The sequence below is a fragment of the Bombina bombina genome, chromosome 1 (assembly GCF_027579735.1).
Source record: "Bombina bombina isolate aBomBom1 chromosome 1, aBomBom1.pri, whole genome shotgun sequence".
Classification (NCBI taxonomy): Eukaryota; Metazoa; Chordata; class Amphibia; order Anura; family Bombinatoridae; genus Bombina; species Bombina bombina.
Window position 1 is genome coordinate 1213714230 of NC_069499.1, and position 26867 is coordinate 1213741096.

At 41.8% G+C, this 26867-nt stretch overlaps 1 protein-coding gene across 1 annotated transcript in view; it reads left to right on the forward strand.

The window, feature by feature from the left end:
• The window catches only part of PLS3 (plastin 3), a 169238-nt gene extending 144787 nt beyond the window's left edge, over positions 1 to 24451 (forward strand). The window contains exons 15-16 of the mRNA XM_053718738.1: positions 21898 to 22022; positions 22604 to 24451. Of these exons, the coding sequence (XP_053574713.1) occupies positions 21898 to 22022; positions 22604 to 22736 (258 nt within the window). The 3' untranslated portion in view covers positions 22737 to 24451. The remainder of the gene's footprint in view (positions 1 to 21897; positions 22023 to 22603) is intronic.
• Positions 24452 to 26867: the final 2416 nt, after the last annotated feature.

Sequence of the window (26867 nt, forward strand, 5' to 3'; positions counted from 1 at the left end):
AAATGGGTTGGGAAAGCAAGAACAGCAGACCCCCCATCTTGAATTTTAAAAGACCCTTTACACAAACAGGAGCAAGCTGGAGTCTGTAGACATAAGTATACATCTAAAACTGTGGGGCTTTGTTAGGATATATACTTAAAGGATTACTTTCTGTTATAATTTTTAAGCTAAACAACTAACATATTAAAGTTAATAAACATTAATTAAAACCTACTGACCTATATTTTCTCCAAAACGAAGTTTCATAACGTTCTAAAAGTTATATCTTTTATTCGCCGATGATGTCACGTTATCCTGCCCACTATTTTCAGCACTGAGTGTTCAAAATACTTAAACCAATAACTTTGTGTTTAAAGCGCCATTTTGAAACCTAGGTATTGTAAATGGATTGGTACAGAGCAAAGGATACCCGCGGAGTGGGTTTGGAAAACAATTAAATTTGCAGACAAGATTTCTGATATACGGTAGAGATATGTTAATGAAATGCTATTGATAAAAAGCGTATTTGGGGTAGTTAGTTAGTAACAGGCATAGAAAATATTTACTTACAGTGGCCCTTTAAATATAAAGCTAAATGTTAATTCTTCCTTACTATACAAATTTATACATATATAATATTATATAGATTAATTAAAATAGATCTTGGGAGGAGTAATCTTAAGTTGATAATACTGTCTAAAATGTTATATCCTGTTTAAATGTTGCCCCTGCTTTTTTGGCATAAATATATCCAGACCCTCAATAGGTTAGTTACCGATTTTTTTATATGGCAAGGGAAAACAAGCAGAACTAAGCTCAAACTCCCATTAGATCAAGGGGGACTAAAGTTACTACCAGATGTTCAATGGTATAATGGAGCCTCCCTTTCAAAGCTGATAATTGGTTGGTAGGAATACAACATTTAGCTAGAACAACAAAAGATGTTCAGCCTTTCTCCTGCATGCATCACTCGGTAGCTTAACTCAGCTTCCTCATCATAGTATATTTGTCTACATGCAGGGCCGGCATTACAACCATATTAGAAATTATACAGGCTTTAGGAACTCCACACATATATACACTTTCTGCTGCTTAGCACCACAGGGCTTTCACTCTATCTTCCCGATCAAAAACTTATTAGTAACCCATAGTAATCTCCTTTTTGGCGCTCTCTTAAACTAGAAATTGAAAACGCTTTAGGCACACCGCTCCCATTCACGCCCTGGGTTTTTCTTTTCAACAAATTCCCTAAAATCCCTTGCAAACTGAAACAAACACTCCTCACCATCATGATCAATTCTGCAAAAAGGCTAATCCCACTTAACTGGAAGAGAACAAACCTACCATCCTCGGCAGTCTGGAAAACTAAAGTCACTCACTACCTCCAACTGGAGAAATACCACTACACCCGCACCAAACAAATAGAAGAATTCCAAAACATAACATTTCTATGGGAAGAATATGTAAATAGCTATTAGCAGTTCACCCTCCCCCTGCATACTTTTAATTAAGGGGGACTACACAACAAGACTTACACCTCTGATTCCTCCAGACCTAGCTCATGTAACACATTTGCACAGTTGGGTCAATTCACAGCTTACAATAATGAAGGGGATGTCGATGTCATTCCACCCATAATTGCTTCTCACTCTCAGACACTGGCAGATTGGTACTTCACTTCTAACCCAACCCTAATAGCTAAACTCGAGTCTTACTACTATAAGCATAATTGTATAACTGTAACGAAGTCTTACTTTTATTTTTCCTGTAACAAATGTTGTCAATTTGATTGTTTCTTTAATGTTTTTCTATGTATATCTTGGAAATTCTCAATAAAGCATTTAAAAAAAAAACAAAAAAAAAACTTATTAGTAACCCATAAAGAGTTGTAAGGAGATTAGAGAGAAGACACAGAGGACATTGTGCAGGAAAGTATATTGCGTCTTAAATAGCAGTACAATTGCATAGTCAACATATGCATTGTAAAAAAAAAAAAAAATACAATGAAATAACACTATGAATTTTAAATAAGTAGTATTTTTTTCTGACAAAATTAAAAAAATGTACTTCAATTTGCTGGCCCCCTGTATCATGTGACAACCACTGGCCAATCACACACTCTTATGTTTATACTGTGAACTTTTGCACATGCTCAATAGTAGCTGGTGCCTCAGAAAGTGTTTATAGAAAAAGACTGCAGATTTTGTTAGCAAAAGTAAATTGGAAAGTCTCTTAAAAATGACTGCTCTGTCTGAATCATTAAAGTTTCATTTTGACTTTACGGTCCCTTTAAGGATATTACCTTATGTGAATCTCATATTACATTTATGTACAGAGCTTACTAGGAGGGTAAAGAACGAATGGGTGTTTGGTGTGATAAACAAATGTGACAAATGCTCTTGGGACAATCATGATTTCCTCCATCTCTTTGGGACTGTCCTAATTTCTCCAACATAGGTGTGTCCGGTCCACGGCGTCATCCTTACTTGTGGGATATTCTCTTCCCAAACAGGAAATGGCAAAGAGCCCAGCAAAGCTGGTCACATGATCCCTCCTAGGCTCCGCCTACCCCAGTCATTCTCTTTGCCGTTGTACAGGCAACATCTCCACGGAGATGGCTTAGAGTTTTTTAGTGTTTAACTGTAGTTTTTATTATTCAATCAAGAGTTTGTTATTTTAAAATAGTGCTGGTATGTACTATTTACTCTGAAACAGAAAAGAGATGAAGATTTCTGTTTGTATGAGGAAAATGATTTTAGCAACCGTTACTAAAATCCATGGCTGTTCCACACAGGACTGTTGAGAGGAATTAACTTCAGTTGGGGGAACAGTGAGCAGTCTTTTGCTGCTTGAGGTATGACACATTCTAACAAGACGATGTAATGCTGGAAGCTGTCATTTTCCCTATGGGATCCGGTAAGCCATTTTTATTCACACAGTAAATAAGGGCTTCACAAGGGCTTATTAAGACTGTAGACATTTTCTGGGCTAAATCGATCATATTTACACATATTTAGCCTTGAGGAATCATTTAATCTGGGTATTTTTTGTAAAATAATATCGGCAGGCACTGTTTTAGACACTTTATTCTATTGGGGCTTTCCCTAATCATAGTCAGAGCCTCATTTTCGCGCCGGTATGGCGCACTTGTTTTTGAGAACAGCATGACATGCAGCTGCATGTGTGTGGAGCTCTGATACATAGAAAAGTCTTTTTGAAGGCATTATTTGGTATCGTATTCCCCTTTGGGCTTGGTTGGGTCTCAGCAAAGCAGATTCCAGGGACTGTAAAGGGGTTAAATATAAAAACGGTTCCGGTTCCGTTATTTTAAGGGTTAAAGCTTCCAAATTTGGTGTGCAATACTTTTAAGGCTTTAAGACACTGTGGTGAAATTTTGGTGAATTTTGAACAATTCCTTCATACTTTTTCGCAATTGCAGTAATAAAGTGTGTTCAGTTTAAAATTTAAAGTGACAGTAACGGTTTTATTTTAAAACGTTTTTTGTGCTTTGTTATCAAGTTTATGCCTGTTTAACATGTCTGAACTACCAGATAGATTGTGTTCTGACTGTGGGGAAGCCAAGGTTCCTTTTCATTTAAATAGATGTGATTTATGTCATAATAAATTTAGTAAAAATGATGCCCAAGATGATTCCTCAAGTGAGGGGAGTAAGCATGGTACTGCATCATCCCCTCCTTCGTCTACACCAGTTTTGCCCATACAGGAGGCCCCTAGTACATCTAGCGCGCCAATACTCCTTACTATGCAACAATTAACGGCTGTAATGGATAATTCTATCAAGAACATTTTAGCCAATATGCCCACTTATCAGCGAAAGCGCGACTGCTCTGTTTTAGAAAATACTGAAGAGCATGAGGCCGCTGATGATATTGTTTCTGAAGGGCCCCTACACCAGTCTGAGGGGGCCAGGGAGGTTTTGTCTGAGGGAGAAATTTCAGATTCAGGAAAAATTTCTCAACAAGCTGAACCTGATGTGATTACTTTTAAATTTAAGTTGGAACATCTCCGCGCTCTGCTTAAGGAGGTGTTATCCAATTTGGATGATTGTGATTATCTGGTCATTCCAGAAACACTATGTAAAATGGACAAGTTCCTAGAGGCCCCGGGGCCCCCCGAAGCTTTTCCTATACTCAAGCGGGTGGCGTACATTGTTAATAAAGAATGGGACAGGCCCGGTGTACCTTTCGTACCTCCCCTCATATTTAAAAAATTGTTTCCTATAGTCGACCCTAGAAAGGACTTATGGCAGACAGTCCCCAAGGTCGAGGGGGCGGTTTCTACTCTAAACAAGCGCTCCACTATACCCATAGAAGATAGTTGTGCTTTCCAAGATCCTATGGATAAAAAATTAGAAGGTTTGCTAAAAAAGATGTTTGTTCAGCAAGGTTACCTTCTACAACCAATTGCATGCATTGTCCCTGTCACTACAGCCGCGTGTTTCTGGTTCGATGAGCTAGAAAAGGCGATTATTAGTAATTCTTCTTCTTATGAGGAGATTATGAACAGAATTCGTGCTCTTAAATTGGCTAATTCTTTCACCCTAGACGCCACCTTGCAATTGGCTAGGTTAGCGGCGAAAAATTCTGGGTTTGCTATTGTGGCGCGCAGAGCGCTTTGGTTAAAATCTTGGTCAGCGGATGCGTCTTCCAAGAACAAATTGTTTGACATTCCTTTCAAGGGGAAAACACTGTTTGGCCCTGACTTGAAAGAGATTATCTCTGATATCACTGGGGGCAAGGGCCACGCCCTTCCTCAGAATAGGTCTTTCAAGGCCAAAAATAAACCTAATTTCTCCAACATAGGTGTGTCCGGTCCACGGCGTCATCCTTACTTGTGGGATATTCTCTTCCCCAACAGGAAATGGCAAAGAGCCCAGCAAAGCTGGTCACATGATCCCTCCTAGGCTCCGCCTACCCCAGTCATTCTCTTTGCTGTTGTACAGGCAACATCTCCACGGAGATGGCTTAGAGTTTTTTAGTGTTTAACTGTAGTTTTTATTATTCAATCAAGAGTTTGTTATTTTGAAATAGTGCTGGTATGTACTATTTACTCAGAAACAGAAAAGAGATGAAGATTTCTGTTTGTATGAGGAAAATGATTTTAGCAACCGTCACTAAAATCCATGGCTGTTCCACACAGGACTGTTGAGAGCAATTAACTTCAGTTGGGGGAACAGTGAGCAGTCTCTTGCTGCTTGAGGTATGACACATTCTAACAAGACGATGTAATGCTGGAAGCTGTCATTTTCCCTATGGGATCCGGTAAGCCATGTTTATTAAGATCGTAAATAAGGGCTTCACAAGGGCTTATTAAGACTGTAGACTTTATCTGGGCTAAATCGATTCATTTTTAACACATATTTAGCCTTGAGGAATCATTTAATCTGGGTATTTTGATATAATAATATCGGCAGGCACTGTTTTAGACACCTTATTCTTTAGGGGCTTTCCCAAATCATAGGCAGAGCCTCATTTTCGCGCCGGTGTTGCGCACTTGTTTTTGAGAGGCATGACATGCAGTCGCATGTGAGAGGAGCTCTGATACTTAGAAAAGACTTTCTGAAGGCGTCATTTGGTATCGTATTCCCCTTTGGGCTTGGTTGGGTCTCAGCAAAGCAGATACCAGGGACTGTAAAGGGGTTAAAGTTAAAAACGGCTCCGGTTCCGTTATTTTAAGGGTTAAAGCTTCCAAATTTGGTGTGCAATACTTTTAAGGCTTTAAGACACTGTGGTGAAAATTTGGTGAATTTTGAACAATTCCTTCATGTTTTTTCGCAATTGCAGTAATAAAGTGTGTTCAGTTTAAAATTTAAAGTGACAGTAACGGTTTTATTTTAAAACGTTTTTTGTACTTTGTTATCAAGTTTATGCCTGTTTAACATGTCTGAACTACCAGATAGACTGTGTTCTGAATGTGGGGAAGCCAGAATTCCTATTCATTTAAATAAATGTGATTTATGTGACAATGACAATGATGCCCAAGATGATTCCTCAAGTGAGGGGAGTAAGCATGGTACTGCATCATTCCCTCCTTCGTCTACACGAGTCTTGCCCACTCAGGAGGCCCCTAGTACATCTAGCGCGCCAATACTCCTTACTATGCAACAATTAACGGCTGTAATGGATAATTCTGTCAAAAACATTTTAGCCAAAATGAACACTTATCAGCGTAAGCGCGACTGCTCTGTTTTAGATACTGAAGAGCATGACGATGCTGATAATAATGGTTCTGAAGGGCCCCTAACCCAGTCTGATGGGGCCAGGGAGGTTTTGTCTGAGGGAGAAATTACTGATTCAGGGAACATTTCTCAACAAGCTGAACCTGATGTGATTACGTTTAAATTTAAGTTGGAACATCTCCGCATTCTGCTTAAGGAGGTATTATCCACTCTGGATGATTGTGACAAGTTGGTCATCCCAGAGAAACTATGTAAAATGGACAAGTTCCTAGAGGTCCCGGGGCTCCCAGAAGCTTTTCCTATACCCAAGCGGGTGGCGGACATTGTTAATAAAGAATGGGAAAGGCCCGGTATTCCTTTCGTCCCTCCCCCCATATTTAAAAAATTGTTTCCTATGGTCGACCCCAGAAAGGACTTATGGCAGACAGTCCCCAAGGTCGAGGGAGCGGTTTCCACTTTAAACAAACGCACCACTATACCCATAGAGGATAGTTGTGCTTTCAAAGATCCTATGGATAAAAAATTAGAAGGTTTACTTAAAAAGATGTTTGTTCAGCAGGGTTACCTTCTACAACCAATTTCATGCATTGTCCCTGTCGCTACAGCCGCATGTTTCTGGTTCGATGAGCTGATAAAGGCGGTCGATAGTGATTCTCCTCCTTATGAGGAGATTATGGACAGAATCAATGCTCTCAAATTGGCTAATTCTTTCACCCTAGACGCCACTTTGCAATTGGCTAGGTTAGCGGCTAAGAATTCTGGGTTTGCTATTGTGGCGCGCAGAGCGCTTTGGTTGAAATCTTGGTCAGCTGATGCGTCTTCCAAGAACAAGCTACTTAACATTCCTTTCAAGGGGAAAACGCTGTTTGGCCCTGACTTGAAAGAGATTATCTCTGATATCACTGGGGGTAAGGGCCACGCCCTTCCTCAGGATCGGCCTTTCAAGGCAAAAAATAAACCTAATTTTCGTCCCTTTCGTAGAAACGGACCAGCCCAAAGTGCTACGTCCTCTAAGCAAGAGGGTAATACTTCTCAAGCCAAGCCAGCTTGGAGACCAATGCAAGGCTGGAACAAGGGAAAGCAGGCCAAGAAACCTGCCACTGCTACCAAGACAGCATGAAATGTTGGCCCCCGATCCGGGACCGGATCTGGTGAGGGGCAGACTCTCTCTCTTCGCTCAGGCTTGGGCAAGAGATGTTCTGGATCCTTGGGCGCTAGAAATAGTCTCCCAAGGTTATCTTCTGGAATTCAAGGGGCTTCCCCCAAGGGGGAGGTTCCACAGGTCTCAGTTGTCTTCAGACCACATAAAAAGACAGGCATTCTTACATTGTGTAGAAGACCTGTTAAAAATGGGAGTGATTCATCCTTTTCCATTAAGAGAACAAGGGATGGGGTTCTACTCCAATCTGTTCATAGTTCCCAAAAAAGAGGGAACGTTCAGACCAATCTTAGATCTCAAGATCTTAAACAAGTTTCTCAAGGTTCCATCGTTCAAGATGGAAACCATTCGAACTATTCTTCCTTCCATCCAGGAAGGTCAATTCATGACCACGGTGGATTTAAAGGATGCGTATCTACATATTCCTGTCCACAAGGAACATCATCGGTTCCTAAGGTTCGCATTCCTGGACAAGCATTACCAGTTCGTGGCGCTTCCTTTCGGATTAGCCACTGCTCCAAGGATTTTCACAAAGGTACTAGGGTCCCTTCTAGCTGTGCTAAGACCAAGGGGCATTGCTGTAGTACCTTACTTGGACGACATTCTGATTCAAGCGTCGTCCCTTCCTCAAGCAAAGGCTCACACGGACATTGTCCTGGCCTTTCTCAGATCTCACGGATGGAAAGTGAACGTGGAAAAGAGTTCTCTATCTCCGTCAACAAGGGTTCCCTTCTTGGGAACAATAATAGACTCCTTAGAAATGAGGATTTTTCTGACAGAGGCCAGAAAAACAAAACTTCTAGACTCTTGTCGGATACTTCATTCCGTTCCTCTTCCTTCCATAGCGCAGTGCATGGAAGTGATCGGTTTGATGGTAGCGGCAATGGACATAGTTCCTTTTGCGCGCATTCATCTAAGACCATTACAACTGTGCATGCTCAGTCAGTGGAATGGGGACTATACAGACTTGTCTCCGAAGATACAAGTAAATCAGAGGACCAGAGACTCACTCCGTTGGTGGCTGTCCCTGGACAACCTGTCACAAGGGATGACATTCCGCAGACCAGAGTGGGTCATTGTCACGACCGACGCCAGTCTGATGGGCTGGGGCGCGGTCTGGGGATCCCTGAAAGCTCAGGGTCTTTGGTCTCGGGAAGAATCTCTTCTACCGATAAATATTCTGGAACTGAGAGCGATATTCAATGCTCTCAAGGCTTGGCCTCAGCTAGCGAGGGCCAAGTTCATACGGTTTCAATCAGACAACATGACAACTGTTGCGTACATCAACCATCAGGGGGGAACAAGGAGTTCCCTAGCGATGGAAGAAGTGACCAAAATCATTCTATGGGCGGAGTCTCACTCCTGCCACCTGTCTGCTATCCACATCCCAGGAGTGGAAAATTGGGAAGCGGATTTTCTGAGTCGTCAGACATTGCATCCGGGGGAGTGGGAACTCCATCCGGAAATCTTTGCCCAAGTCACTCAGCTGTGGGGCATTCCAGACATGGATCTGATGGCCTCTCGTCAGAACTTCAAAGTTCCTTGCTACGGGTCCAGATCCAGGGATCCCAAGGCGGCTCTAGTGGATGCACTAGTAGCACCTTGGACCTTCAAACTAGCTTATGTGTTCCCGCCGTTTCCTCTCATCCCCAGGCTGGTAGCTAGGATCAATCAGGAGAGGGCGTCGGTGATCTTGATAGCTCCTGCGTGGCCACGCAGGACTTGGTATGCAGATCTGGTGAATATGTCATCGGCTCCACCTTGGAAGCTACCTTTGAGACGAGACCTTCTTGTTCAGGGTCCGTTCGAACATCCGAATCTGGTTTCACTCCAGCTGACTGCTTGGAGATTGAACGCTTGATCTTATCGAAGCGAGGGTTCTCAGATTCTGTTATCGATACTCTTGTTCAGGCCAGAAAGCCTGTAACTAGAAAGATTTACCACAAAATTTGGAAAAAATATATCTGTTGGTGTGAATCTAAAGGATTCCCTTGGGACAAGGTTAAGATTCCTAAGATTCTATCCTTCCTTCAAGAAGGATTGGAAAAAGGATTATCTGCAAGTTCCCTGAAGGGACAGATTTCTGCCTTGTCTGTGTTACTTCACAAAAAGCTGGCAGCTGTGCCAGATGTTCAAGCCTTTGTTCAGGCTCTGGTTAGAATTAAGCCTGTTTACAAACCGTTGACTCCTCCTTGGAGTCTCAATTTAGTTCTTTCAGTTCTTCAGGGGGTTCCGTTTGAACCCTTACATTCCGTTGATATTAAGTTGTTATCTTGGAAAGTTTTGTTTTTAGTTGCAATTTCTTCTGCTAGAAGAGTTTCAGAATTATCTGCTCTGCAGTGTTCTCCTCCTTATCTGGTGTTCCATGCAGATAAGGTGGTTTTACGTACTAAACCTGGTTTTCTTCCAAAAGTTGTTTCTAACAAAAACATTAACCAGGAGATTATCGTACCTTCTCTGTGTCCGAAACCAGTTTCAAAGAAGGAACGTTTGTTGCACAATTTGGATGTTGTTCGCGCTCTAAAATTCTATTTAGATGCTACAAAGGTTTTTAGACAAACATCTTCCTTGTTTGTTGTTTATTCCGGTAAAAGGAGAGGTCAAAAAGCAACTTCTACCTCTCTCTCTTTTTGGATTAAAAGCATCATCAGATTGGCTTACGAGACTGCCGGACGGCAGCCTCCCGAAAGAATCACAGCTCATTCCACTAGGGCTGTGGCTTCCACATGGGCCTTCAAGAACGAGGCTTCTGTTGATCAGATATGTAGGGCAGCGACTTGGTCTTCACTGCACACTTTTACCAAATTTTACAAGTTTGATACTTTTGCTTCTTCTGAGGCTATTTTTGGGAGAAAGGTTTTGCAAGCCGTGGTGCCTTCCATTTAGGTGACCTGATTTGCTCCCTCCCTTCATCCGTGTCCTAAAGCTTTGGTATTGGTTCCCACAAGTAAGGATGACGCCGTGGACCGGACACACCTATGTTGGAGAAAACAGAATTTATGTTTACCTGATAAATTAATTTCTCCAACGGTGTGTCCGGTCCACGGCCCGCCCTGGTTTTTTTAATCAGGTCTGATAATTTATTTTCTTTAACTACAGTCACCACGGTACCATATGGTTTCTCCTATGCAAATATTCCTCCTGTCCGTCGGTCGAATGACTGGGGTGGGCGGAGCCTAGGAGGGATCATGTGACCAGCTTTGCTGGGCTCTTTGCCATTTCCTGTTGGGGAAGAGAATATCCCACAAGTAAGGATGACGCCGTGGACCGGACACACCGTTGGAGAAAGTAATTTATCAGGTAAACATAAATTCTGTTTTTCGTCCCTTTCGCAGAAACGGACCAGCCCCAAGTGCTACGTCCTCTAAGCAGGAGGGTAATACTTCTCAAGCCAATCCAGCCTGGAGACCAATGCAAGGCTGGAACAAAGGAAAGCAGGCCAAGAAACCTGCCACTGCTCCCAAGACAGCATGAGATGCGGGCCCCCGATCCGGGACCGGATTTGGTGGGGGGCAGACTCTCTCTCTTCACTCAGGCTTGGGCAAGAGATGTTCTGGATCCTTGGGCGCTAGAAATAGTCTCCCAAGGTTATCTTCTGGAAGTGATTCATCCTGTTCCATTAAAAGAACGAGGGATGGGGTTCTACTCCAATCTGTTCGTAGTTCCCAAAAAAGAGGGAACGTTCAGACCAATCTTAGATCTCAAGATCCTAAACAAGTTTCTCAAGGTTCCATCGTCCAAAATGGAAACCATTCGAACTATCCTTCCATCCAGGAAGGTCAATTCTTGACCACGGTGGATTTAAAGGATGCGTATCTACATATTCCTGTCCACAAGGAACATCATCGGTTCCTAAGGTTCGCATTCCTGGACAAGCATTACCAGTTTGTGGCGCTTCCTTTCGGATTAGCCACTGCTCCAAGGATTTTCACAAAGGTACTAGGGTCCCTTCTGGCGGTGCTAAGACCAAGGGGCATTGCTGTAGTACCTTACTTGGACGACATTCTGATTCAAGCGTCGTCCCTTCCTCAAGCAAAGGCTCACACGGACATAGTCCTGGCCTTTCTCAGATCTCACGGATGGAAAGTGAACGTGGAAAAGAGTTCTCTATCTCCGTCAACAAGAGTTCCCTTCTTGGGAACAATAATAGACTCCTTAGAAATGAGGATTTTTCTGACAGAGACCAGAAAAACAAAACTTCTAAACTCTTGTCGGATACTTCATTCCGTTCCTCTTCCTTCCATAGCGCAGTGCATGGAAGTGATAGGTTTGATGGTAGCGGCAATGGACATAGTTCCTTTTGCGCGCATTCATCTAAGACCATTACAACTGTGTATGCTCAGTCAGTGGAATGGGGACTATACAGACTTGTCTCCGAAGATACAAGTAAATCAGAGGACCAGAGACTCACTCCGTTAGTGGCTGTCCCTGGACAACCTGTCACAAGGGGTGACCTCCCGCAGACCAGAGTGGGTCATTGTCACGACCGACGCCAGTCTGATGGGCTGGGGCGCGGTCTGGGGATCCCTGAAAGCTCAGGGTCTTTGGTCTCGGGAAGAATCTCTTCTACCGATAAATATTCTGGAACTGAGAGCGATATTCAATGCTCTCAAGGCTTGGCCTCAGCTAGCGAGGGCCAAGTTCATACGTTTTCAATCAGACAACATGACGACTGTTGCGTACATCAACCATCAGGGGGGAACAAGGAGTTCCCTGGCGATGGAAGAAGTGACCAAAATCATTCAATGGGCGGAGACTCGCTCCTGCCACCTGTCTGCAATCCTCATCCCAGGAGTGGAAAATTGGGAAGCGGATTTTCTGAGTCGTCAGACATTGCATCCGGGGGAGTGGGAACTCCATCCGGAAATCTTTGCCCAAATCACTCAACTGTGGGGCATTCCAGACATGGATCTGATGGCCTCTCGTAAGAACTTCAAGGTTCCTTGCTACGGGTCCAGATCCAGGGATCCCAAGGCGACTCTAGTAGATGCACTAGTAGCACCTTGGACCTTCAAACTAGCTTATGTATTCCCGCCGTTTCCTCTCATCCCCAGGCTGGTAGCCAGGATCAATCAGGAGAGGGCGTCGGTGATCTTGATAGCTCCTGCGTGGCCACGCAGGACTTGGTATGCAGATCTGGTGAATATGTCATCGGCTCCACCATGGAAGCTACCTTTGAGACGAGACCTTCTTGTTCAAGGTCCGTTCGAACATCCGAATCTGGTCCTACTCCAGCTGACTGCTTGGAGATTGAACGCTTGATCTTATCAAAGCGAGGGTTCTCAGATTGATACTCTTGTTCAGGCCAGAAAGCCTGTAACTAGAAAAATTTACCACAAAATATGGAAAAAATATATCTGTTGGTGTGAATCTAAAGGATTCCCTTGGGACAAGGTAAAGATTCCTAGGATTCTATCCTTTCTTCAAGAAGGATTGGAGAAAGGATTATCTGCAAGTTCCTTGAAGGGACAGATTTCTGCCTTGTCTGTGTTACTTCACAAAGAGCTGGCAGCTGTGCCAGATGTTCAAGCCTTTGTTCAGGCTCTGGTTAGAATCAAGCCTGTTTACAAACCTTTGACTCCTCCTTGGAGTCTCAACTTAGTTCTTTCAGTTCTTCAGGGGGTTCCGTTTGAACCCTTACATTCCGTTGATATTAAGTTATTATCTTGGAAAGTTTTGTTTTTGGCTGCAATTTCTTCCGCTAGAAGAGTTTCAGAATTATCTGCTCTGCAGTGTTCTCCTCCTTATCTGGTGTTCCATGCAGATAAGGTGGTTTTACGTACTAAACCTGGTTTTCTTCCAAAAGTTGTTTCTAACAAAAACATTAACCAGGAGATAGTCGTGCCTTCTTGTGTCCGAAACCAGTTTCGAAGAAGGAACGTTTGTTGCACAATTTGGATGTTGTTCGCGCTCTAAAATTCTATTTAGATGCTACAAAGGATTTTAGACAAACATCTTCCTTGTTTGTTGTTTATTCTGGTAACAGGAGAGGTCAAAAAGCAACTTCTACCTCTCTCTCTTTTTGGATTAAAAGCATCATCAGATTGGCTTACGAGACTGCCGGACGGCAGCCTCCTGAAAGAATCACAGCTCATTCCACTAGGGCTGTGGCTTCCACATGGGCCTTCAAGAACGAGGCTTCTGTTGATCAGATATGTAGGGCAGCGACTTGGTCTTCACTGCACTCTTTTACCAAATTTTACAAGTTTGATACTTTTGCTTCTTCTGAGGCTATTTTTTGGGAGAAAGGTTTTGCAAGCCGTGGTGCCTTCCATTTAGGTGACCTGATTTGCTCCCTCCCTTCATCCGTGTCCTAAAGCTTTGGTATTGGTTCCCACAAGTAAGGATGACGCCGTGGACCGGACACACCTATGTTGGAGAAAACAGAATTTATGTTTACCTGATAAATTACTTTCTCCAACGGTGTGTCCGGTCCACGGCCCGCCCTGGTTTTTTAATCAGGTCTGATAATTTATTTTCTTTAACTACAGTCACCACGGTATCATATGGTTTCTCCTATGCAAATATTCCTCCTTAACGTCGGTCGAATGACTGGGGTAGGCGGAGCCTAGGAGGGATCATGTGACCAGCTTTGCTGGGCTCTTTGCCATTTCCTGTTGGGGAAGAGAATATCCCACAAGTAAGGATGACGCCGTGGACCGGACACACCGTTGGAGAAAGTAATTTATCAGGTAAACATAAATTCTGTTTTTAGATATGTACAGTATCTCACAAATGTTCTTAGTCTGCTTGTCTTCAGCAAACAGTTTGCGGGCTTTCTTGCGTATTATCTTTAGGAGAGGCTTCCTTCGGGGACGACAGCCATGCAGACCAATTTTGATGCAGTGTGTGGCGTATGGTCTGAGCACTGACGGGCTAACTCCCCACCCCTTCAACCTCTGCAACAATGCTGGCAGCACTCATACGTCTATTTCCCAAAGACAACCTCTGGATATGACACTGAGCACATGCGCTCAACTTCTTTGGTGGACCATGACGAGGCCTGTTCTGAGCGCAACCTGTCCTGTACCGCTGTATGGTCTTGCCCACCGTGCTGCAGCTCAGTTTCATGGTCTTGGCAATCTTCTTATAGCCTAGGCCATCTTATGTAGAGCAACAATTCTTTTTTTCCAGATCCTCAGAGTTCTTTGCCATGAGGTGCCAGTATGAGAGAGTGTGAGAGCGATAACGCCAAATTTAACACACCTGCATCCGATTCACACCTGAGACCTTGTAATACTTAAGAGCCGCAAACACCGGGGAGGGAAAATGGCTAATTGGGCCCAATTTTGACATTTCCGTTTAGGGGTGTACTCACTTTTGTTGCCAACGGTTTAGACATTAATGGCTGTCTGTTGAGTTATGTTGAGGGGACAGCAAATTTACACTGTTATACAGGCTGTACACGCACTACTTTACATTGTAGCAAAGTGTCATTTCTTCAGTGTTGTCACATGAAAAGGTATAATAAAATATCTACAAAAATGTGAGGGGTGTACTCACTTTTGTGAGATACTGTATGGTGTAAAGTGGCATACTGGCAAAATAGAATATGTAAAAGCCCAATTTTCTCTTACGGTCCAACATATTCTTTTCTGCTACAATTATATTCATTTGTTGCTGATGAAGAATCGGTTCCATGAATCAAAGATATTTTTTCTGTTTGTAATGACATCTTGGCCCTATTTGCCCCATGGATTTCAATGGAGTATTCAGCAGTCAGATGGAGAACTGTTTTAGCAGCCAAATCGCTTATGTGGCCAAAACACTATTTGTTTAATAGTGATTGCATAGGTAACAGTATATGGCTGCCTTTGTGTGAAAAAAAAATATGCAAGCCCATTTTATTTCTCCAACATTGGTGTGTCCGGTCCAGGGCGTCATCCATTACTTGTGGGAAATATTCTCCCCCACAGGGAAAGGCAAGGAGAGCACACAGCAAGAGCTGTCCATATAGCTCCCCCTCTGGCTCCGCCCCCCAGTCATTCTCCTTGCCACTCTGAACAAGTAGCATCTCCACGGGGATGGTGAGGAGTTTGTGGTGTTAGTTGTAGTTTTTTATTCTTCTATCAAGAGTTTGTTATTTTAAAATAGTGCTGGATTGTACTATTTACTCTACAACAGAAAAGTGATGAAGATTTCTGTTTAAGAGGGCTATGATTTTAGCACAAGTAACTAAAATCCATTTCTGTTACCACGCAGGACTGTTGAAACCAGAGAACTTCAGTTGGGGGTAACAGTTTGCAGACTTATCTGCTTCAGGTATGACTAGTCTCCTTCTAACAACACAGGCTAATGCTAGATGACAGTCATTTTTCCCCTCAGGGAAAACGGTAAGCCATTTTTCTTTCACCTCAGCAAAAAAGATAACATGCTTCCCCTTTTTGATTTTTATGCTGGTAGACACTGTCAGGGGCCAAATCGATTGTTTTTTATTACAATATGATGGCAATTGAAATGTTTTATAAGCTCATATACACTTGGGGACGTTTTTTATTGATCTGGCTTGCTTTAGACATCTAAATCTAGTCAGGAAGGCCCCTTCACTCTAGTGTACTGAGGGAGGAGGCCTCATTTTGGCACTTCAGTTAATTTCAAGGCAGTGCATGCAGTTCCATGTGAGAGGGTCCTGTGGCTCAGAAAGTGACTCCAGAAGGCTTATTTCTGTGGATGATTGACCCCTAAGAAAGGTAAAAGCTGCAGCAATGCTGTAAGCAGGGATTGTGGTATATAAAAACGGTTAAATCCAACAATTAGCTCCGGTTTGCTTGTTTTAAGAGCTAGAGTCTCCATATTTGCTGTGCAATACTTTCTAAGCATTAAGGGGTCCAAATTTCAGAAAAATTGGATATTGCCTTCATAGTTTTTTGAGCATTCAGAAATAAAGTGTGTCATTTTATTATTTAAAGAGACAGTAACGTTTTTGTTTAAAATCGTTTTTATTGCATTGTTTGCCTGCCTAAATCTGTTTAACATGTCTGGGCCATCAGATAACCTATGTTCTGTGTGTGTAGAGACAAATGTGGTTCCCCCTTCGAGTGTTTGTGATAATTGTGGCATAGCGTCCAAACAAAATGAGGACAGCTCTGTTACATTTCATAATGTTGCCCAAGATGATTTATCTAATGAAGGTAGTGGGGATAGTTCTACATCCTCTCCTTCTGTGTCTACATTAGCTTTGCCCGCTCAGGCGACACCTAGCGCGCCAGTGCTTATTTCTATGCAGCAATTAACAGCAGTAGTGGATAATTCTATAGCAAATCTTGTATCCAAACTGCCAGCATTTCAGAGAAAGCGTGATTGTTCAGCTTTAAATACAGATAAAAGGGATGAACAATCAGACGCTGACGATGCTTTATCTATTTTTCCCTCACATCAATCGGAATTGGCTGTGAGGGAAGGGCTGTCTGAGGGTGAAATTTCAGACTCAGGAAAAATTTCTCAACAGGCAGAACCTGATATAGTAGCATTTAAGTTTAAGCTAGAACATCTCCGCGCTTTGCTAAAGGAGGTATTAGCTACTCTGGATGACTGTGATTCTATGGTAGTACCAGAGAAGTTGTGCAAATTGGACAAATTTTTAGAGGTCCCAGTGCACAATGACGCTTTTCCAATACCCAAAAGGGTAGCGAACATAGTGGAAAAGGAGTGGGAGAAGCCAGGTGTACCCTTTGCCCCACCTCCTATATTTAAGAAAATGTTTCCCATAGTAGACCCTAGAAGGGACGCATGGCAGACGGTCCCGAAGGTTGAGGGAGCTGTTTCAACACTAGCGAAGCGCACCACAATTCCTATAGAGGACAGCTGCGCTTTCAAAGATCCTATGGATAAAAAATTGGAAGGATTGCTTAAAAAGATTTTTGTTCAGCAAGGGTTCATCCTTCAACCAGCTACATGTGTTATTACTGTCACTTCAGCGGCGTCCTTTTGGTTCGAGGAACTAGAAAGGTCGCTCCAGAAAGAGACTTCCTATGAAGAAGTCATGGACAGAATTCACGCATTAAAATTAGCTAATTCCTTTATATTGGATGCCGCCTTTCAAATAACGAAATTGGCGGCGAAAAACTCAGGTTTTGTTATAGTAGCGCGGAGGGCGCTTTGGCTGAAATCCTGGTCGGCAGATGTGTCGTCCAAGACTAAGTTACTTAATATTCCTTTCAAGGGTAAGACCCTTTTTGGGCCGGAATTGAAGGAAATTATTTCAGACATCACTGGGGGTAAGGGCCATGCCCTCCCACAGGATAGGCCTTTTAAGGCTAAGAACAAGTCTAATTTTCGTTCCTTTCGCAATTTCAGGAACGGACCGGCTAATAACTCCACTGCCGCTAGACAAGAAGGTAACGCAGCCCAGCCCAAACCCGCTTGGAAGCCCATGCAAGGCTGGAACAAGGGTAAACAGACCAAGAAACCTGCTGCTGCTACCAAGACAGCATGAGCGGGTAGCCCCGATCCGGGACCGGATCTGGTAGGGGGCAGACTATCTCTCTTCGCTCAGGCTTGGGCAAGAGATGTTCCGGATCCCTGGGCACTAAAGATAGTCTCCAAGGGATACCTGCTAGAGTTCAAGGGACTTCCTCCAAGGGGAAGGTTCCACCTGTCTCGCTTATCTTCATACCAGATAAAGAAACAGGCATTCTTACATTGTGTAAGAGACCTATCAAAGATGGGAGTGATAAACCCAGTCCCCTCCGGGGAACAAGGTCTAGGTTTTTACTCAAACCTGTTTGTGGTTCCCAAAAAAGAGGGAACTTTCAGGCCAATTCTGGATTTAAAGATATTAAACAAGTTCCTCAGTGTTCCATCCTTCAAAATGGAAACCATTCGGACAATCTTGCCGACAATCCAGCAGGGTCAATGTTTGACTACCGTGGATCTAAAGGATGCGTATCTGCATATTCCAATCCACAAAACTCATCATCAGTTCCTGAGGTTCGCCTTTCTGGACAAACATTACCAGTTCGTGGCTCTTCCATTCGGTTTAGCCACCACTCCCAGAATTTTCACAAAGGTGCTAGGGTCCCTTCTAGCGGTTCTAAGGCCGAGGGGCATCGCTGTAGCACTTTATCTAGACGACATCCTAATCCAAGCGTCGTCTCTTTCCAAAGCAAGGGCCCACACAGACATTGTGTTGGCTTTTCTCAGATCTCACGGGTGGAAGGTGAACATAGAAAAGAGTTAACTGTCACCGTCCACAAGGGTTCCTTTTCTGGGAACAATAATAGATTCTGTGGAAATGAAGATCTTCCTGACAGAAGTCAGAAAGCTAAAGCTTCTAAACGTTTGTCGAGTTCTTCTTTCTATTCCTCAACCCTCCATAGCTCAGTGCATGGAAGTAATAGGACTAATGGTCGCGGTTCCTTTTGCTCGAATTCATCTAAGACCATTACAGCTGTGCATGCTCAATCAGTGGAATGGGGACTATACAGACTTGTCTCCCCAAATTCAAGTAGACCAGGTAACCAGGGACTCACTTCTCTGGTGGTTGACCCAGGATCACCTGTCTCAGGGAATGAGTTTCCACAAACCGGAGTGGGTCATCGTCACGACCGACGCAAGCCTCTTGGGGTGGGGCGCGGTCTGGGACTCCCTGAAAGCTCAGGGCCTATGGTCTCGGGAAGAGTCGCTTCTCCCGATAAACATTTTGGAACTAAGAGCAATATTCTATGCGCTCCTGGCTTGGCCTCAGCTAGCGGAAGCCAGGTTCATAAGATTTCAGTCGGACAACATAACGACTGTTGCGTACATCAATCATCAGGGGGGAACAAAGAGTTCCCTAGCGATGAAGGAAGTAACCAAGATTATCCAATGGGCAGAGAATCACTCTTGCCATCTATCTGCTATTCACATCCCAGGAGTAGACAACTGGGAGGCGGACTATTTGAGTCGTCAGACTTTCCATCCCGGGGAGTGGGAACTCCACCCGGAGGTCTTTGCTCAGTTAACCCAATTATGGGGCATTCCAGACATGGATCTAATGGCGTCCCGTCAGAACTTCAAGATTCCTTGCTATGGGTCCAGATCCAGGGATCCCAAGGCGACTCTAGTGGATGCATTAGTGGCGCCTTGGTCGTTCAACCTAGCGTATGTGTTTCCACCGTTTCCTCTCCTTCCCAGGCTCATAGCCAGGATCAAACAGGAGAAGGCCTCAGTGATTCTGATAGCTCCTGCGTGGCCACGCAGGACTTGGTATGCAGACCTGGTGAATATGTCATCGGCTCCACCATGGAAGCTACCTTTGAGACAGGATCTTCTAGTACAAGGTCCATTCGAACATCCAAATCTAGTTTCTCTGCAGCTGACTGCTTGGAAATTGAACGCTTGATTTTATCCAAGCGTGGGTTTTCGAATTCTGTGATAGATACTCTGGTCCAAGCCAGAAAACCTGTGACTAGAAAGATTTACCATAAAATATGGAAAAAATATATCTGCTGGTGTGAATCCAAGGGATTCTCCTGGAGTAAGATTAAAATTCCAAAGATTCTCTCCTTTCTCCAAGAAGGTTTGGATAAAGGGTTGTCAGCTAGTTCTCTAAAAGGACAGATTTCTGCTTTATCGGTCTTGTTACACAAACGACTGGCAGCTGTGCCAGATGTACAAGCTTTTGTTCAGGCTTTGGTTAGAATCAAGCCTGTTTACAGACCCATGACTCCTCCTTGGAGTCTAAATTTAGTTCTTTCAGTTCTTCAAGGGGTTCCGTTTGAACCTTTACATTCCATAGATATTAAGTTATTATCTTGGAAAGTTCTGTTTTTGGTTGCTATTTCTTCTGCTAGAAGAGTTTCTGAATTATCTGCTTTGCAATGTAATCCACCCTATCTCTTTTCCATTCAGATAAGGTTGTTTTGCGTACTAAGCCTGGTTTTCTTCCAAAAGTTGTTTCCAACAAGAATATTAACCAGGAAATAGTTGTTTCTTCTCTATGTCCGAATCCAGTTTCAAAGAAGGAATGTTTATTACACAATTTAGATGTTGTTCGTGCTTTAAAGTTCTACTTACAAGCAACAAAAGATTTTAGACAAACCTCATCTTTGTTTGTCGTTTACTCTGTTAAGAGGAGAGGTCAAAAAGCTACTGCTACCTCTCTCTCTTTCTGGCTGAAAAACATTATCCGATTGGCTTATGAGACTGCCGGACGGCAACCTCCTGACCGAATCACAGCTCACTTTACTAGGGCTGTGGCTTCCACTTGGGCCTACAAGAACGAGGCTTCTGTTGATCAGATATGTAAGGCAGCGACTTGGTCCTCTCTGCACACTTTTGCCAAATTCTACAAATTTGATATTTAGGCTTCTTCGGAGGCTATTTTTGGGAGAAAGGTTTTGCAAGCCGTGGTGCCTTCCATTTAGGTAACCTGATTTGCTCCCTCCCTTCTTCCGTGTCCTAAAGCTTTGGTATTGCTTCCCACAAGTAATGGATGACGCCGTGGACCGGACACACCAATGTTGGAGAAAACAGAATTTATGCTTACCTGATAAATTACTTTGCCAACGGTGTGTCCGGTCCACGGCCCGCCCTGGTTTCCTAATTAGGTTGAAATTTTTTTTTCTTTATACACTACAGTCACCACGGCACCCTATAGTTTCTCCTTTTTCTCCTAACCGTCGGTCGAATGACTGGGGGGCGGAGCCAGAGGGGGAGCTATATGGACAGCTCTTGCTGTGTGCTCTCCTTGCCTTTCCCTGTGGGGGAGAATATTTCCCACAAGTAATGGATGACGCCGTGGACCGGACACACCGTTGGAGAAAGTAATTTATCAGGTAAGCATAAATTCTGTTTTTTAGTAGCAATACATGAGTCTGGGAAAGTGTCTTTTATATTGGCTAAAATGCAAGTCAATAGATAATTACTAAAAGTCATGTGATTAGGGGCGGTCAGAAGATGCTTAGATACAAGTTAGTCACAGAAGTAAAAAGTGTATAAATATAACAGTGTTAGTTTTGCAAAACTGGGGAATGGGTAATAAAGGGATTCTATCTTTTTAAACAATAAAAATTCTGGTGTTGACTGTCCCTTTAATTTACTTGTTTCATCAAATTTTCTTTGTTCTTTTGGTATAATTTGTTGAATGTTAACCTATGTAGGCTCATGTTAATTTCTAAGCCCCTGAAGGCCACCTCTTAGTGCATTTTGACAGTTTTTGCAGCTAGACAGTGCTAGTTCACGTGTGCCATATAGATAACCTTGTGCTTACTCCCATGGAGTTACTTAGGAGTCATTACTGACTGGCTAAAATGCAAGTCTGTCAAAAGAACTGAGATAAGAGGGGGTCTGCAGAGGCTTATATACAAGGTAATCAGAGGTAAAAAGTGTATTAATAGAACAGTTTTGGTTATGCAAACTGGGGAATGGGTAATAAAGGGATTAGCTATATTTTCTGGAGTAGACTGTCCCTTTAACCTTTCCATCAATCCGTCTCACTTAGCATACTTTTTATATTTTTATTGGTTGTTTAGAAATGTTGGTTGCTCAGAAATGTTAGAAGTTATCTTACTAACTTTATGTAGGTTGTATTGTCAAAATTTCACTCAATAAACAATTTATTGTATTTTTTTTCCAACAGGACAAAAACATTAGTACCAGCTTAGCAGTTGTGGATTTGATTGATGCGGTTCAGCCTGGTTCCATTAATTATGATCTAGTAAAGAGAGACAATTTAACTGATGAAGATAAACATAATAATGCCAAGTAAGTGTGTTTTTCTTATATGTGGAATACCATGAGCAGATATGGTTTAAAGATTTTACCAGTTAAAGGGACAGTATACACCAATTTTCATATAACTGCATGTAACAGACACTACTATAAAGAGTAATATGCACAGATACTTATGTAAAAATCCAGTAAACTTTTAAAAACTTACTTAGAAGCTCACAGTTTAGCGCTGTTGAAAAAGTTTGCTGGAACACCCACTGAAAGTGGTTGTATAGCAAAAGCAGCATACAATCCCCCCCCCTCCTCTGCATATGAAAAGACTCTTTACACTAACAGGAGCAGGAGTAGGTATACATGAGTATACTTTAAAACTTTGGGGCTGGGTTAGGAGTCTGAAAATCAGAGGAATGTTATTTAAAAATAATTAAAACTTTTTTTTTTTTTTTTAAAGCAAAAACCTGTATGGGCAATATAAATGGATCACCTACAAAACATTTAGAAAAATCTAGTGTATAATGTCCCTTTAAGTCCTAAAAAGTGTATACTCTTTACAGATATGGGACATATTTATATAATTCTAAAATTTAAAACCTTTTTGTCATTTTTCCCAAAAGGTATGCCGTGTCAGTGGCTAGAAAAATTGGTGCCCGTGTATATGCTCTGCCTGATGATCTTGTAGAGGTGAATCCCAAGATGGTTATGACAGTCTTTGCATGCTTGATGGGCCGAGGGATGAAGAAAGTTTAAACCTTGCACTTAAAGTATCTGAAGAGCTCTAAACCCCCTGGCGGAATGACTTGCAAAATTTGGCAGTTCAAGCTCTTACCCATATGTTTGGTGGGAAAACTGCCAAAGTTGGCAAGACTTTTCAGGTTGGCTTAGCACCATTAGAAACCTCCCGATTCTCAGGAAGAAGCGCTGTACGCCATAAGTGCTCTCTTTCACATTTGACCCTTCAAGTTCACACTAAAATGCATTCATATATGGAACTTATCTGATCCTAGATATTGACCATTGCTGTCTGATGCTCCATAACTGCATTGCAGCGCAATGTGGTGAACTGTTGATACTTTATCATAAATTCCCTGCAGATGTTTTTCTACTGCCGTCATATTTTCATAATGTTATAAAGTTTATTACATTTATATTTCTTTTTTGCTTTATATTCTAGATAAATATATCTTTCATGAAGAATGTCATGGTTATTATTTTTATAAAACTAAAATATTGGTTAACTTTCCCAACCTCTATTATATATACAATATAATTTTATCTTCATAACTACATTAGATTTGAGATGTTTGAAGCAGTTTGTTTAATAAAGCTATCTAGCACTATAATCTGGAGGTTGCCAATAAAAAGCCGCATTCTTCAGCTCTTAATGCCACTGCAGCATTGTGTGGCTGACAAACCTCCTCTCCATATTGTGCCTTTCGGATAAGATTTTCTGTTTGATGGAGAAAACATGGTATCTTGTGAACTGATGTCTAGGAACATATGGAACTCAAGGCCTACTACAGAGTTTCCATATACCAGCTTTTGGTTTCTGTTTAGGTTCTTTGTAGGCTTCCTGTGTGCCCTTTTTTCTGGGCATCCTAAATTCAAAAGAAATGAGCTAAGTAATCCTTTCAACATATTAAAGAGCAAACATTATACTCTTAAAGGTTACGTTTGCGTGACTTATCTTAGATTACTATGTATTTTAACTCCCCTGCATTGCACCTCCTGGCCAGGTCATGGCTAGTGGTTAAAAGATTTATGTAAACACACAGGTCTGAATTGGCTAACTAGCTGTCCTGTTTGTAAGATGTAATGCTCCTTAGTGGGACTTTACATAGTAAGCTAGGGTCAGTCCTTTTTGCTTTAGACTTTCCCTTTTAAATAATAATATATATATATGCACTGCAGAGGTGCGACTATCATGGGGCTTGGTAACAAATTATGATTCATGGGAAATTTAACGGCTTTATTTCTTGCTTATTTCTCTTTGTTCAGCAGCAAACTAGAGTGCAAATCCTGGCAACATATATATGTATATTAAACAGCAATAAGTATACTGTAACCCAAAAGTCATCTGTATAATACTCAACATGAATGCATTTTTGTCTGTCTTGGTTCGAAGCATAAACATAGAGAATATTTTCTTTTTTGTATGACCTGCATGAGCATTATTTTTGTTACTATTTTTATTTAAAATTCTATCAGCTGCAAAATATCTTGTTTTATCTGGAAGTGCTGGTTTAATAGATGCCACATACCATAGACTGCACATAGCATTGAGTTGAATAACTTTTGCATCTAAAAAGACGACAAAAAAGCGCCAAAGATATTTTTCTGAAGTGTTTGTTATTCTTGCTTTGGGAAGCTGTTTGCTCAACTTCAAAGACCATGCTGCTATTTTACACTGTTCATAATATGGTGGCAAAGCAAAATTCAAATAAAAAAAACAACCTGTTTCAGCATGTTTTTGTGTGTTTATTTTTTTATAATGTATGCTATAGAGTAATAGCCAGCAATATATGGCACTGTGCCGTTTGTGGCATTTCGATTTCTAACTGCACTCATGATACACCAAAGGGTGACTGCTTTTGGTGCCACTCTTGCCCAACTACATGCAGGGATAACAAAGCAGCAGACAGCAACCTTAATATTCCAGATGGTATTAAAGGGCCATTATAGTGGAAATATTACATGCTCAAATTCATTACATGATGATCCAGAGAGCAAATTCTAATCTGATTTGAAGATGGCATGCCTGGTCACTTTATAGTAATAAGTTTGTGCATCTGTCATTAAAGGTGGCCTTACTCAGAATGCAATGTATTTTTAAATAAAGTTAGAAAAAAGTGGAAATATAAAAACCATTTCAGATCTTAAACTGATACAGCAGTCTTTTTGTAAAACTGTCTTATTTTTAGTTCTTTTTTTAAATAAACATAAAATGCACAACAGAAAAAGTAAAATCTGTTTAGAACAGGGTTGTCATCGTGTAGAGTATTTGTACATAGATTTATCTGCACTGGTACTTTTGATTCGTGAAATTCCATAAATCTGTCCATGATAATACTGATAAAATAGGCAATGGCTAAGCTTTTAACTCTATTAGATGACATGATCAATACCTCACCCTTGGAAGATATTTAATATGAAATAAAGAAAGAAAATGAAACGTTTTATTGTTGACACTTGTCCTGGCTGTATGATCAGCACTTCACAAATACCATGAGATAGAGCCAAGAGTCATCGAATATTAGCTCCTATGGTGTTAAATTTATATACATACTTGCCTGTTTCCAAAATGTGTTTGGCTGCTTAATATTTTTGCTTATTCTGAATCTGCCCTTGACTGAGATTTGAGAAATAACACATTGCACATCAAAAATGACTCTCTAGAGATGGTAATCAAATAACCTTATAATTGCCAAGTTTCCTTCTTTAGGCTAGTAAGTCAATAAAAATAAATGGCAAATACTAAAACAAGGGATATTATAGCAGCTTGCTAAAAAAAATTCTTAGTGTACAGCCTATGCTTTAAAATGATCACTTTGGTTGACTGTTAGTGATCTTACAATATATAACACCATTAACTATTTTTTAATAATATACAAATGTAAAATTCTGGATCTAGGTATTATACACAAAGTAGTCTTCTAATAATCTAGCAGAAGGTTGTTTTAGTTGTGAATAAATTATTTAAATGGACACTCAAGTTAAAATTAAACTTTCTTCAACATTGGTGTGTCCGGTCCACGGCGTCATCCATAACTTGTGGGAATATTCTCCTCCCCAACAGGAAATGGCAAAGAGCACAGCAAAAGCTGTCCATATAGTCCCTCCCAGGCTCCGCCCCCCCCAGTCATTCTCTTTGCCGCTCTGAACAAGTAGCATCTCCACGGAGATGGTGAAGAGTATGTGGTGTTTAGTTGTAGTTTTTATTCTACTATCAAGAGTTTGTTATTTTAAAATAGTGCTGGTATGTACTATTTACTCTGAAACAGAAAAAGATGAAGAGTTCTGTTTGTGAGAGGAGAATGATTTTAGCAGCAGTAACTAAAATCGATTGCTGTTCCCACACAGGACTGTTGAGATGAGATAACTTCAGACGGGGGGAGCAGTTGGCAGACTTTTCTGCTTAAGGTATGACTAGCCATATTTCTAACAAGACTGTGTAATGCTGGAAGGCTGTCATTTCTTTCATGTAATTAGCAAGAGTCCATGAGCTAGTGACGTATGGGATATACATTCCTACCAGGAGGGGCAAAGTTTCCCAAACCTCAAAATGCCTATAAATACACCCCTCACCACACCCACAAATCAGTTTTACAAACTTTGCCTCCTATGGAGGTGGTGAAGTAAGTTTGTGCTAGATTCTACATTGATATGCGCTCCGCAGCAGGTTGGAGCCCGGTTTTCCTCTCAGCGTGCAGTGAATGTCAGAGGGATGTGAGGAGAGTATTGCCTGTTTGAATTCAATGATCTCCTTCTACGGGGTCTATTTCATAGGTTCTCTGTTATCGGTCGTAGAGATTCATCTCTTACCTCCCTTTTCAGATCGACTATATACTCTTATATATATACAATTACCTCTGCTGATTTTCGTTTCAGTACTGGTTTGGCTTTCTACAAACATGTAGATGAGTGTCCTGGGGTAAGTAAGTCTTATTTTCTGTGACACTCTAAGCTATGGTTGGGCACTTTTTTATAAAGTTCTAAATATATGTATTCAAACATTTATTTGTCTTGACTCAGGATGTTCAACATTCCTTATTTTCAGACAGTCAGTTTCATATTTGGGATAATGCACTTGAATCAATTATTTTTCTTACCTTAAAAATTTGACTTTTTTCCCTGTGGGCTCGCAGGGGCTGAAAATGCTTC